Source organism: Nerophis lumbriciformis, linkage group LG30 (genome assembly GCF_033978685.3).
Source record: "Nerophis lumbriciformis linkage group LG30, RoL_Nlum_v2.1, whole genome shotgun sequence".
Taxonomy (NCBI): Eukaryota; Metazoa; Chordata; class Actinopteri; order Syngnathiformes; family Syngnathidae; genus Nerophis; species Nerophis lumbriciformis.
Genome location: NC_084577.2, coordinates 21,599,035 through 21,613,429, shown reverse-complemented (window position 1 = coordinate 21,613,429; position 14,395 = coordinate 21,599,035). Strand labels below are relative to the sequence as shown.

The 14,395-nt window shown below is 37.9% G+C and overlaps 1 protein-coding gene across 1 annotated transcript in view; it reads left to right on the top strand.

Moving 5' to 3' along the window:
* LOC133572587 (cholinesterase-like) overlaps positions 1-10,800 on the top strand; it is a 31,932-nt gene extending 21,132 nt beyond the window's left edge. The window contains exons 7-10 of the mRNA XM_061925402.2: positions 4,211-4,521; positions 7,179-7,388; positions 8,315-8,472; positions 10,367-10,800. Of these exons, the coding sequence (XP_061781386.2) occupies positions 4,211-4,521; positions 7,179-7,388; positions 8,315-8,472; positions 10,367-10,461 (774 nt within the window). The 3' untranslated portion in view covers positions 10,462-10,800. The remainder of the gene's footprint in view (positions 1-4,210; positions 4,522-7,178; positions 7,389-8,314; positions 8,473-10,366) is intronic.
* The last annotated feature ends 3,595 nt before the right edge of the window (positions 10,801-14,395 follow it).

Sequence of the window (14,395 nt, the reverse complement as noted above, 5' to 3'; positions counted from 1 at the left end):
GTTACAAGTGTTATAATGAAGGCAACACATGATGTGTCTATATTAGCCTACTATCAATATGACTTTAAAAGTCTTATATAAGTGTTATAATGAAGGCAACATATGATGCAAGTGTCTATATTAGCTATGTTAGCCTACTATCAAAATGACTTTAAACGTCTTTTAAAAGTGTTATAATGAAGGCAACACATTATGTAAGTGTCTAAATTAGTTTTATTAGCCTATTATCAAAATGACTTTAAAAGTCTTTTAAAAGTGTTATAATGAAGGCAACATATGATGTAAGTGTCTATATTAGCTATATTAGCCTACTATCAAAAATACTTTAAAAGTATTTTATAAGTGTTATAATGAAGGCAACATACGATGCAAGTGTCAATATTAGTTATATTAGCCTACTATCAAAATTACTTTAAAAGTATGTTATAAGTGTTATAATGAAGGCAACACATGATGTGTCTATATTAGCCTACTATCAATATGACTTTAAAAGTCTTATATAAGTGTTATAATGAAGGCAACATATGATGCAAGTGTCTATATTAGCTATGTTAGCCTACTATCAAAATGACTTTAAACGTCTTTTAAAAGTGTTATAATGAAGGCAACACATTATGTAAGTGTCTAAATTAGTTGTATTAGCCTATTATCAAAATGACTTTAAAAGTCTTTTAAAAGTGTTATAATGAAGGCAACATATGATGTAAGTGTCTATATTAGCTATATTAGCTTACTATCAAGATGACTTTATAAGCCTTTTATAAGTGTTATAATGAAGGCAACACATTATGTAAGTGTCTATATTAGCTATATTAGCCTACTATCAAAATTACTTTAAAAGTATTTTATACGTGTTATAATGAAGGCAACACATGATGCAAGTGTCTATATTAAGTATATTAGCCTCCTATCAAAATTACTTTAAAAGTATTTTATAAGTGTTACAATGAAGGCAACACATTATGTAAGTGTCTATATCAGCTATATTAGCCTACTATCAAAGGCTGACGCAAATCTTCGTTGACAGAAATGTTGTATTTTAATTGTTATTCTCCACATTTTTGCAACATTGGAAATCATTAGTAAAATGGGAATGACTGTCTTGGAATGGCCAAAGGTATAAATGTGTGTGTCCAAGTTTAAGGGAACGGCAGGTTGTCTTCTTCTAATGGATTTATTGCAATCTTTGCAAGCTGGGTAATGTTTGCTGTGGTCTGGAACAACATGGCACACAAACAACTATGAGAAATGCAGCCGATATTACAGACAGAAAATGTGTCATGAGACATGCAAATATAAATTAAATACACAGAGGACAAAAGTGAAGGAAATTAAATGAGCTCAAATATACCTACAAACGAGGCATAATGATGCAATATGTACATACAGCTAGCCTAAATAGCATGTTAGCATCGATTAGCTTGCAGTCATGGACTGACCAAATATGCCTGATTAGCACTCCAGCAAATCAATAAAATCAACAAAGCTCACCTTTGTGCATTCACGCACAGCATAAAATGTTTGGTGGACAAAATGAGACAAAGAAGAACTGGCATGGAACACGTCTTTATGTGGCAGCATCGGAGAAAGTTGTACATGTAAACAAACTATGATGAGTTCAAGGATCGCTGATATTAGTAGGACAAAGCGGTGCTTGCCAAATACTCTCATCAGTGAAGCATGTATAACATAAACAGTGGGATTTCTAACAATTAGGAAGGTTTGTGTGATGTTTGTCCTCCTACAGAAAATATATTAAAACAAGAAATATATTTTGAAAAAGGTCTAGGGCGGCGCTAAAAAGCTAAAGAGGGTTGCTGACCCGCGATTTAACCAAATTCTTAACAGTTTTCCAATTTACAGTAATGAATCGTAAAAACAACTTTACATATTATGGTTAAAAAAAAAAAGAAAAGCTATTTGGCCAGAATTATACCATAAAAATAACAGTTTGCATTTATAGAAATGCCCTCTAAAAAAATACGACATACGTAGATTTTACGACAAACAACTGGGAGCTAAGTCATAGTGGCGACAAAAAAATAGATACATCTAATTCATCACATCTTATTTTGTAATGATTCTTAATCGATTAAAAAAAAAAAAATCCAAAAATCTATACCATTTATTGATTGTGTCCATTAACTTATACAGTATAAGACAGTGTGGGGCCTAGATCCTACACTTAAAATATCTGAGGACGTCCCTAAACCACTAAACTTAACTTCAAACTTAGTCATGTTTTTTATTTTTTATTTTTTTATCTGAGTGTTTTATCATTTTTCTTTAAAGTCGTAAATGAGATCTGTTTATTTGTGGGTGTTCCCATTAGCTCAGCTAACCCTAACCCATAGATTTAGCTTAATCTTAAGAGTTGAATTCAACTATAAAAAGTTTTTCTGAAAAACACTATTGTTTAAAATTAAATACATCGGGTGGGGTTAAATCAGTAAAATCATGTCCAGATTCAAAAGTGGAGAGACTTGATTGATTGATATATTGACACTTGTATTCGTAGATTGCACAGTACAGTACATATTCCGTACAATTGACCACTAAATGGTAACACCCGAATAAGTTTTTCAACTTGTTTAAGTCGGGGTCCACGTTAATCAATTCATGGTAAGACCCAGTGACGTGCAGTCACTAGAGGCAGGTGAGGCAGGGCCTCACCTGCCATCATGGAAAGAAAAACAATGTAAAAAGAAAAAAGAAAAATTTAATTGTTATATGTATCCAGTGATTATACTATAAAGTTATTTTCCATTTAACTTCACCAGTTTTAGATTATTTTTATTCAAAATCGCTGAGTTTTCACATTTGCCGTTCAAATACTGAGAAGAGACGGTGCGGTGAACAGCAGCCAGTTGAGGCACGTCACTCAGTGCCTCAACATGGAATCCGGACTCGGCTAACTGCTGGCCTGCTGTGCAGTGAGACTGTATTGCTATATGAATTATATTATACATTTCCATAGTTTAGTTAGCTGAGGTATATAATGTACAGTGTATTTTGTCAACAACTGTATGTGTGTAACGTATTTCTTGTGCTGAGCGATCATAAAACGGCTGCAAAAGACGCACTGGCTGAGGCTCCAGTAGCCCCGCCTCCTGCACCCCCGCCGTAGAATTGTTATATCAACTAAAGCCCACACTTAAACTTTCCACGTGCAAGATTGAATCTATTTAAAAAAAATATTTTATAAGAAGCCAAAAAGTGCAAAAATAATAATGTTTGTGTTGGAGGAGTTGTGAATGACTGCAGGGCCACAACATTAGGTACACCTGCAGACTGCAGGTGTACCTAATTCACAACTCCTCCAACACGAACATTATTGTTTTTGCACTTTTTGGCTTCTTATTAAATAACTTTTGTAACCTATTTTCATGGGCTTTCCTCTTTGTGATGTTAAGTTCCTGCTATGCACTGTTATACAGTATATGCCTCGAGCTCTTATTTTGAAGGCGCTAAGAGCGGAAGTGATGACACGGGGTGGAGCGGAAGTTTTTGAAAGAAGGTAAATAAAGTGGTCCTCGTGTAAACTGGAGCCTCCGTGTTTGTTATTTTGTAGTTTCATACAGTATAGGCGACATTTATAAACCCTCGGTTACACTTTTTTAAATAGATTCAATCTTGCACGTGGAAAGTTTAAGTGAAGGCTTTAGTTGCGGCGCATGGACTTCATTTGTAAGTAAAGGTAAGACCATAATAACGTTTTTTTTTATTAAATGCGCTTTTTTGTGTGCTACAGTTTGTATGTGTAAAGTTAAAGTTAAGTTAAAGTACCAATGATTGTCACACACACACTAGGTGTAATGAAATTTGTCGTCTGTATTTGACCCATCCCCGTGTTCACCCCCTGGGAGGTGAGGGGAGCAGTGGGCAGCAGCGGCGCCGCACCCGGGAATAATTTTTGGTGATTTAACCCCCAATTCCAACCCTGGATGCTGAGTGCCAAGCAGGGAAGAATGCTGGTATGAGCTTTTAAACATAACCCGTTAACTGCTGCCAATCAAATGGTGAATAAGATACTCTTTAGGGTTCATATGTTTGTAAATCTGACTGTCACTGGTAAGACCCTACCTTAAAGGAGTTGGAGGGGTTTAGGTAGAAGTCCGTGTGGAACCTGAAAACTGAATAAACAGAACAAAAGAGTTTCAAACAAACGAGTTTGAAAAAGTCTAATTTTTTCTTTGTAATTTCATGGCAGGTGCTGCTGCAAAGTACCGACCTTCCGAAGAAAGAATTGTTGATTGGATTAAACAGGGATGAAGGGACTTACTTTTTACTCTACGGAATGCCTGGATTTAGCATCACCGGCGAGAGTCTCATCACCAGGAAGGAGTTCATGGAAGGTTTGCAGATTGTTATGGCAGACGTTGGCTCTGTGGCAGCAGACGCAGCAATTTTCCAGTACACAGATTGGACAGATGAAAATAACGGGATGAAAAACCGTGACTCTCTTGGAAGTCTGATTGGAGACCAATATTTTGTTTGTCCTCTGCTGGAGTTTGCGCAAAGGTAACTGCACGTACCTGGAATGGATTGACGTGGGTAAATCTTGTGGAGTTTGGGTCGGATTTGTTTTGTAGGAAAGCCGGGACAATACTAAAGTATTATGTATCTATTTTTAAACAGCAAATGTTAAGGCTCTTTTGTGTGGTCTTGCTTCCTTATTTGTCATTATTTAAAGCTTAAAGAAGTCGTCAAGTAGGAATGTCAAGATATTACAATTTTATTGTCAACAAATATGACGATCGTTACTATCATGATAATATTAAATGTGATCAAAAAGTGCTGATGCACACACTGGAATTGTTCAAGTTTTATTTAAAAAAAATACAATTAAAATGAACACACAATATACCACATTTTCCGAGCTAGAGTATTTAGTATTTAAGTCACCCCAATTTTAGAAGAAAAAAAAAATATTTTACATATTCTAGCCCAGTGTTTTTTAACCTTTTTTGAGCAAAGGCAGAAATCATAAACTCAGTTGACAGTAAAAAGTCGTTGTCGCAATTGTTGGATATGAATTCAAACCATAACCAACCATGCATCACTATAGCTCTTGTCTCAAAGTAGGTGTACTGTCACCACCTGTCACATCACCCCCTGACTTATTTGGAGTTTTTTGCTGTTTTCCTGTGTGTAGTGTTTTAGTTCTTGTCTTGCGCTCCTATTTTGGTGTGGCTTTTTCTCTTTTTTTGGTATTTTCCTGTAGCAGTTGCATGTCTTATATTTCCCGCATCTACTTTGTTTTAGCAATGAAGAATATTTCAGTTGTTTTTATCCTTCTTTGTGGGGACATTGTTGATAGTCATGTCATGTTCTGAAGTACATTGTGGACGCCGTCTTTGCTCCACAGTAAGTCTTTGCTGTCGTCCAGCATTCTGTTTTTGTTTACTTTGTAGCCTTCCCTAAGCTTCAATGCCTTTTCTTAGCGGCACTCACCTTTTGTTTATTTTTGGTTTAAGTATAAGACACCTTTTTACCTGACTTTACAAAGCAATTAGCTACCGGCTGCCACCTACTGATATGGAAGAGTATTACACGGTTACTCTGCCGAGCTCTGGACAGCACCGACACTCAACAACAACACATCATTTGCAGACTATAATTACTGGTTTGCAAAAAATGTTTTTAACCAAAATATGTGAAATTAGCTGAGATAGCGCCCCCCGCGACCCCAAAAGGGAATAAGCGGTAGAAAATGGATGGATGGATAGATAATCTCCCACGGCACACCAGACTGTGGTTGAAAAACATTGTTCTAGCCTATAAACCACATATTTTTACAGGTAAGAAACTGTGGAAGTCGCTTCCTAGCAGCTCTACTCTAGACACGGCACAAGAGCCAAGCGTGCATGTTTAACAAAGTTTTAATGTGTTTAACAAAATGTTTCAAATTTTTTTTCGGCATGTCGTAACGTTGCCGTCACTCCCAATCCTCTCTCTCTCTCTGCTCCCGACCGCTTACTGTTAAAGACAACAGATGATTAGATTAACACGTACCAGCTGTGTCTCGCCATCAGCACATGCCCCGTCCCTGCCCGCTTCAGTACCATGGACAGCGGTGGTGACTTTTCCTCCTACCTGCCCCCACAGAAACAATTTGTAAATGTTTATTCACAAACCTGAATTGTTTCCAAACGGTACCTGTCACACTGCAGTAAAACGGCTGACCAGACAAAACATAAGTCATCGCCATGGACCCACCAGCTGCGGAAGCTAACTCCCCAATCAGCTAAACTGACTCAATAACTCCACGGTGACCTTTTTAGGTGAATTTACGAAACTGAAACAATACAAAAAGAATGCCATTGTAAGTTAATAACACTAACACAGACACTTGTAAACGTGTTAGCATATTCGCTATTGCTAGCGACACTTGATTCGTTACAATATTAAAGCAAATATGCATGAAAACACTCCTACAAACATCACACATGGGACGGTTTAGTAAGTAAGTATTGTTTGTTATACTGTAAAACTTTAAAACGTTTGCTGAGAGTATGGAATGAACAATCCTATGGACCAATGTACTTCCGGCACGAAACAGGAAGTACATTGTCAACCCGCAGCACCTGCAGTGAGACAACTTGTCCAAAAAAACGGCGCCGATAGCACAAAACATAACACACCTTTTCATTGTCCATCGGTGGAATATGAACTCTATTTATTGAATACAAAACATTGTGGACGTTAGCAAAGAAAAATCCATAAATCACCCGCGCCGTTTCATAAACCGCAGGGTTCAATTTTAGGAAAAAATGTAGCGGCTTGTAGTCCGGAAATATGATTTTTGTTTAAGTGTTTATATGTGCTTATTTTTGTCCATTTTAATTTTAAAAGTTTTAGTGTTTTTTTTAGGGGTTTGTTCTTTCTTAATGGGGAAAGACATTAATCTTTTATCAGCCGGAATGCAGCTGAGATAGGCTCTAGCACCCTCCGCGACCCCAAAAGGGACAAACGGTAGAAAATGGATGGATGGATGTTAGCATTTAAGCTAGTTAGCGAGCTGATCCGTGGGTTTCTCAAACTGCAGTTATTAAGCACGGTTGTACGATAATTCTAAAGATTTTACACCTTTTATAGTTACATCAAGTACTATTTGCTATATACAAATACCCTAGAAACCAACCAACTCCATGATCCTGTGTCCTCACCCCCTACAGGTACTCACATCATGGTGGTAAAACCTTCTTCTATTTTTTTGACCACCGATCTTCCGTTAATCCTTGGCCGGCGTGGATGGGCGTCATGCATGGCTACGAGATCGAATTTGTGTTTGGAATGCCACTGAATGCCAACTTGGGTTATACGAGGAGTGAAGTGAACATGACCAAGAGACTCCTGAAACACTGGGCCAGTTTTGCAAGGACGGGGTATGTGTATTCAGTACACCTGCATTCACAAAACCCAAAACCAGTTGTGTAAATCGTAAATAAAAACACAATACAATGATTTTCAAATCCTTTACAATCTATATTCAATTGAATAGACTGCAAAGCCATTTATCAACAACACCCAGAAATGCTGCCGGCTTCTCTGGGCCCGAGCTCATCTAAAGTGGAAAATTGTTCTGTGGTCTGACGAGTCCACATTTCAAATTGTATTTGGACGCTGTGGATGTCCAAAGAAGAAAAGAACCATCCGGATTTTTATAGGTGTAAAGTTCAAAAGCCAGCATCTGTGATGGTATGGGGGTGTATTAGTGCCCAAGGCATAGGTAACTTACACATCTGTGAAGGCACCGTTAATGCTGAAAGGTACATACAGGTTTTGGAGCAACATATGCTGCCATCCAAGCAACGTATTTTTCATGGACGCCCCTGCTTATTTCTACAAGACAATGCCAAGCCTTTTACTTCATATAAAAAGAGTGCGGGTACTAGACTGGCCATTGAAAATGTGTGGCGCAATATGAAGCCTTGAATACCACAACGGAGACCCCCGGACTGTTGAACAACTTAAGCTGTACATCAAGCAAGAATGGGAAATAATTCCACCTAAAAAGCTTAAAAAATGTGTCTCCTCATTTCCCAAACGTTTACTGAGTGTTGTTAAAAGGAAAGGCCATGTGACACAGTGGTAAAAATGCCCCTGTGCCAACTTTTTTGCAATTTGTTGCTGCCATTAAATTATAAGTTAATATATTGTATTCTGTTTTTATTTACGAATTACACAACGTACCAACTTCACTGCTTTTTGGGTTTTGTAGTTGTCCTACAGAAGTGTACTGACTCAAAGTCTGCATCTGAGCCTCTGTATTTTTTTTTTATGTGTCAAATCTTTTTTCTGCTTTGTTCAGCAATCCAGGAGTTGATGGGGCTGCATGGCCTTTGTTTACCTCTGAGAACCAGGAGTACGTCACGCTCAACTCGAACCTTTCCGAAACAAGGAGGATGATGAGCGCCAAAGAGTGTTATTTTTGGAACAAACTGATACCAAATATACAGAAGGTTTCAGGTAAAACAAACTCTAAATAATGCCTCATGTTGCTTATTGTCACCTGGAAATGATGTTATTATATTAAAGAAATACTAATCAATATATTTTTTTATAAACAGAAAGTTACAGGAATGTACACTTGATCCCATGTTTACATCTCATTGTGCAACATGTGAATGTTTTAGTGGGAACTAAATGCAATATCTGAAAGGGGTGCAAATTATTTCCAAAGCAGGACCCCCACCCAGACATACAATACTAGTACACAGCTCATAAAAAACAATATTTTTTGTTATTGTCATTGTAAGTGGGCCAAAACACTTATATTAGAAAATATGGACATGACTGTTGTCGTTTGATTATAATAATAAAACATTTAACTTGTTATTTAGTCAGGTTTGGGACAGATGTGGCCACAGTGTGCACGTCTGACGTAGCTCACATGTGCTCCACTGAATCCTCAAGGAGTTTTTGCGTTTGCTCACGCATATGGAAAATTAGAGGGAACATTGTTTGGGGGTATCCATAAGACGCCGATCGGGAGAAGTTTTTTTATTTACACGATGAGGCGGGTGTGTCCACCGAACCCCTGAGGCCGACTCACCGAACCCCTAGGGTTTGATCGAACCCAGGTTAAGAACCAGTGGCATGAAGCCAAACATTTTTGAAAGTAGATTATTGCATATCGTTCTAGTGTGTAGCACCTTCAGACAAGAATATGTTGATTGCCAGTCTAAAAGTAACATGTCTTCCTTCACTCGTTATTTTCGCAGTTTTTATGCATTAAAATGTATATCATATAAACATCACAAATGGAATTGCAATTTTGAAGAGAAAAATGGCAATTACCGTATTTTTCGGATTATAAATCGCAGTTTTTTTCATAGTTTGGCCGGGGGGTGCGATTTATACTCTGGAGCGACTTATGTGTGAAAATATTAACACATTACCGTAAAATATCAAATAATATTATTTATCTAATTCACGTAAGGGACTAGACGTATAAGATTTCATGGGATTTAGCGATTAGGAGTGACAGATTGTTTGGTAAACGTATAGCATGTTCTATATGTTATAGTTATTTGAATGACTCTTACCATAATATGTTACGTTAACATACCAGGCACGTTCTCAGTTCCATATTTATGCCTCATATAACGTACATTTATTCAGCCTGTTGTTCACTATTCTTTATTTATTTTAATTTGCCTTTCAAATGTCTATTCTTGGTGTTGGCTTTTATCAAATACATTTCCGTTTTTTTCTTCTTTATTATGCATTTTTGGCCGGTGCGATTTATACTCCGGAGCGATTTATAATCCGAAAAATACGGTAGGCTTTTCCTCTAATCGTGAATTCCAATGACACATGCTAACTTCTTTGACTAATTTTACAGGTATATACCTCAGAGTGTTTTTTATTGGTACTTGACGCAGTTAGAATGTTAACATTAGCAATGTTAGCTTCCTTTTTCTTTTTTTTTTAGCTATTTTCCAGGTATAAACTTTATAGTCATATTTTGGTACTAAACACTAACTTTAGCATGCTAGCTTTTGTAACTAATTTTGAAGGGATACATCGAAGAGTCATATTTGTCTTACCCGACACAATCTGGCCAGTCTGGCCTTTTACTTCAGCGTCAGCTTTTCAGCATTCACACGCAATTTTGGTAGCAATTGCATTTTTTTTGGTGTTATTTTAAGTTGTTGCAGATGCTATCTTGTCCGACTTTAGTCTTATCTAGTTTGTTAATCGAGTGATTGTGCTGCATGTAGGATGCTAGTGCCAGCGACTCAAAAAGTGAACTGAACAGACAAATACATCAATAATTATCAGGTTGCCAATTGTAAAATATTCAAAAGCTATTGCCATACAGTAAGTGTGTTTTGTTTGTGCCTTTGTTTGTCAACAGATGAGCTACAGACTTGCGGGACTGCAACTGGGAATACCCTCCACTATCATTGCACATGTCTCATGATTCTATTGTTTATGTTTATGTTTTTGTAATCAAGGGTGTACAAATCGGTCTCCCTTGTCTGATGTATCAGTTTTAAGCTTTTCTTTAAAGGGGAACATTATCACCAGACCTATGTAAGCGTCAATATATGCCTTGATGTTGCAGAAAAAAGACCATATATTTTTTTAACCGATTTCTGAACTCTAAATGGGTGAATTTTGGCGAATTAAACGCCTTTCTAATATTCGCTCTCGGAGCTATGACGTCACAACGTGGCGTCACATCGGGAAGCAATCCGCCATTTTCTCAAACACCGAGTCAAATCAGCTCTGTTATTTTCCGTTTTTTCGACTGTTTTCCGTACCTTGGAGACATCATGCCTCATTGGTGTGTTGTCGGAGGGTGTAACAACACGAACAGGGACGGATTCAAGTTGCACCAGTGGCCCGCAGATGCGAAAGTGGCAAGAAATTGGACGTTTGTTCCGCACACTTTACCGACGAAAGCTATGCTACGACAGAGATGGCAAGAATGTGTGGATATCCTGCGACACTCAAAGCAGATGCATTTCCAACGATAAAGTCAAATAAATCTGCTGCCAGACCCCCCATTGAATCTGCCGGAGTGTGTGAGCAATTCAGGGACAAAGGACCTCGGTAGCACGGCAAGCAATGGCGGCAGTTTGTTCCCGCAGACGAGCGAGCTAAACCCCCTATCGACCCTAGCTTCCCTGGCCTGCTGACATCACCTCCAAAACTGGACAGATCAGCTTTCAGGAAAAGAGCGCGGATGAGGGTATGTCTACAGAATATATTAATTGATGAAAATTGGGCTGTCTGCACTCTCAAAGTGCATGTTGTTGCCAAATGTATTTCATATGCTGTAAATCTAGTTCATAGTTGTTAGTTTCCTTTAATGCCAAACAAACATACCAATCGTTGGTTAGAAGGCGATCGCCGAATTCGTCCTCGCTTTCTCCCGTGTCGCTGGCTGTCGTGTCGTTTTCGTCGGTTTCGCTTGCATACGGTTCAAACCGATATGGCTCAATAGCTTCAGTTTCTTCTTCAATTCCGTTTTCGCTACCTGCCTCCACACTACAACCATCCGTTTCAATACATTCGTAATCTGTTGAATCGCTTAAGCCGCTGAAATCCGAGTCTGAATCCGAGCTAATGTCGCTATAGCTTGCTGTTCTTTCCGCCATGTTTGTTTGTGTTGGCTTCACTATGTGACGTCACAGGAAAATGGACGGGTGTTTATAACGATGGTTAAAATCAGGCACTTTGAAGCTTTATTTAGGGATATTGCGTGATGGGTAAAATTTTGAAAAAAACTTTGAAAAATAAAATAAGCCACTAGGAACTGATTTTTAATGGTTTTAACCATTCTGAAATTGTGATAATGTTCCCCTTTAAGGAGGTTCCATTTGGTTTCTTTAATATTCCTAAGGTGTGATGTGTTTAATCAAATTGAACCATCCAAAGCTCCAAATGTCATTAGTCATTGAAACTCTAGTTTAAATCGGGGGTGTCCAAGTTAAGGCCCGTGGGCATTTTAAGTAAATCAGATCAATTACGCTCAAATTAACTAAGTCTTTGAAACACAGTATATTCTAATATGACACGATCCACACAACCTTCCCTAGTCATGATGCAAAAAAAAAAAAAAAAAAAAAAAAAAAAAAAAAAAAAAAAAGAAGCGTAACGAACATAAATGTCATTATACATGGTCACACTTAACCTGCTCACTGATGTCACGACGGGGTTTTCGCAGCTTACTGCGGGGTTCGTTCTCCCGAAATGCAGACGGACCACTCCGGACAAAGCGTGCGGGTAAGAACATGATTTATTCTCAAAAATAACGCGAAGTACCAAAAACAGAAAACAAGCAAAAGGAATAATGTGCTGATCGCACTCGAAACTAAGCTACCACTTAGCATGGACTAGAAACAAGCAAAACTTACGTCGACAAGGCTACCACTTACCATTGGCTAGGAGAACTTACGTTGACAGGTTGCATGAAGCAAACAAAGAAGCCATATTGGCAAAGGCAGGCTTAAATAATGTCTCTGGTTAGAAACAGGTGCACAAACAGGAACTAAAGGAGTCCAAAACTAACCGAAAACACAAAGCCTGATCCGGACCACAGATCATGACAACTGAACTTTGTGGATATTATAAAAAATCCCCAAACACCATAACAAATAAAACATTTAACTCATTTAAATATGTTCGATATTTTTCTATGTATTATCCTTACATTTTGTGGTGCAAAGCTAGAACCTATTAGTTTGAGATCATACCGTACACCCACCTGGTGCAATTTCCACAGACCCTGGCTAGTGATCCTCTCTCAGGGACTACACACGTTTTTTTTGGGACATGTTTTAAAGTTAAGTTTAAAGTGTCTTTAAAACATAAGGGTTTTGATGAGAGAATTTGCTTTTGTTTCTTCTTCTCATTAAAATCAATAACATGTGGTATTACTACAGTGTAACTTTCATAGGCTGCAAAAATATATAATTGTACATTAACTGGATTTAAATTACATGCCAATCATGGAGTGCAAACATTGCTAATATAATCTATAATATTTCAAAATATATCAAGCATAGGGTGTGAATACTTTTGTCCATCTTGAATATTATTTGAATGCACCAAAGTAAACATGACTCTTTTACTGTATAATCAACCAAATCAGTGGCGTTGACTATCAGGGCATATTTGGACTTTTACTGATTTGTTGTTTGATGAAATGTTGCCTAATAAAGTATAATTCAACAATAATGTTTGTTGGTTAATAATCATTGCATTTGCTTATCAAAAAACAGGTCACACACACGTCTGGTGAAATCAAAGTTGTTTTGTTTCCTTAGTTGTAGGTTTACAACCATAAATCCCCAAGGTTAGATTACCTAAGAAAACTGCAGAACTATAACAATAATAACATAACAAAAACTCAGGAGAATAAACAAAAAACAAACTGCAGAACATTAACACAATTTACAAGGAGCAAGATTTGATGAGGAAAAATTTAATATGCATTTAATTGGTTCTGTGACACAACTCCTACTACAAAAAAAAAAAAAAAACAGTTTTAAACAAAACCCAAAACCAGTGAAGATGGCACGTTGTGTAAATTGTAAATAAAAACAGAATACAATGATTTGCGAATCATTTTCAACGTATATTCAATTGAATAGACTGCACAGACAAGATATTTAATGTTCCAACTGAGAAACTTCATTTTTTTTGCCAAAAAAATCATTAACTTTGACTTTAATGGTACCAAAAAAAGTTGACAGAGGGGCATTTTTACCACTGTGTTACATGGCCTTTCCTTTTAACAACACTCAGTAAACGTTTGGGAACTGAGGAGACCAATTTTTGAAGCTTCTCAGGTGGAATCATTTCCCATTCTTGCTTGATGTACAGCTTAACAGTCCGGGGTCTCTGTTGTGATATTTTAGGCTTCATAATGCGCAACACATTTTCAATGGGAGACAGGTCTGGACTACAGGCAGGCCAGTCTAGTACCCGCACTCTTTTACTACGAAGCCACGCTGTTGTAACACGTGGCTTGGCATTGTCTTGCTGAAATGACCTACTCAGTGGCCTAGTGGTTAGAGTGTCCGCCCTGAGATCGGTAGGTTGTGAGTTCAAACCCCGGCCGAGTCATACCAAAGACTATGAAAATGGGACCCATTACCTCCCTGCTTGGCACCCAGCATCAAAGGTTGGAATTGGGGGTTAAATCACCAAAAATGATTCCCGGGCGCGGCACCGTTGCTGCCCACTGCTCCCCTCACCTCCCAGGGGGTGAACAAGGGGATGGGTCAAATGCAGAGGACACATTTCGCCACGCCTAGTGTGTGTGTGACAACCATTGGTACTTTAACTTTAACTTTAAATAAGCAGGGGCGTCCATGAAAAAGACCACCTGTTCCCAATTAGCCTGTTCACCTGTGGGATGTTCCAAATAAGT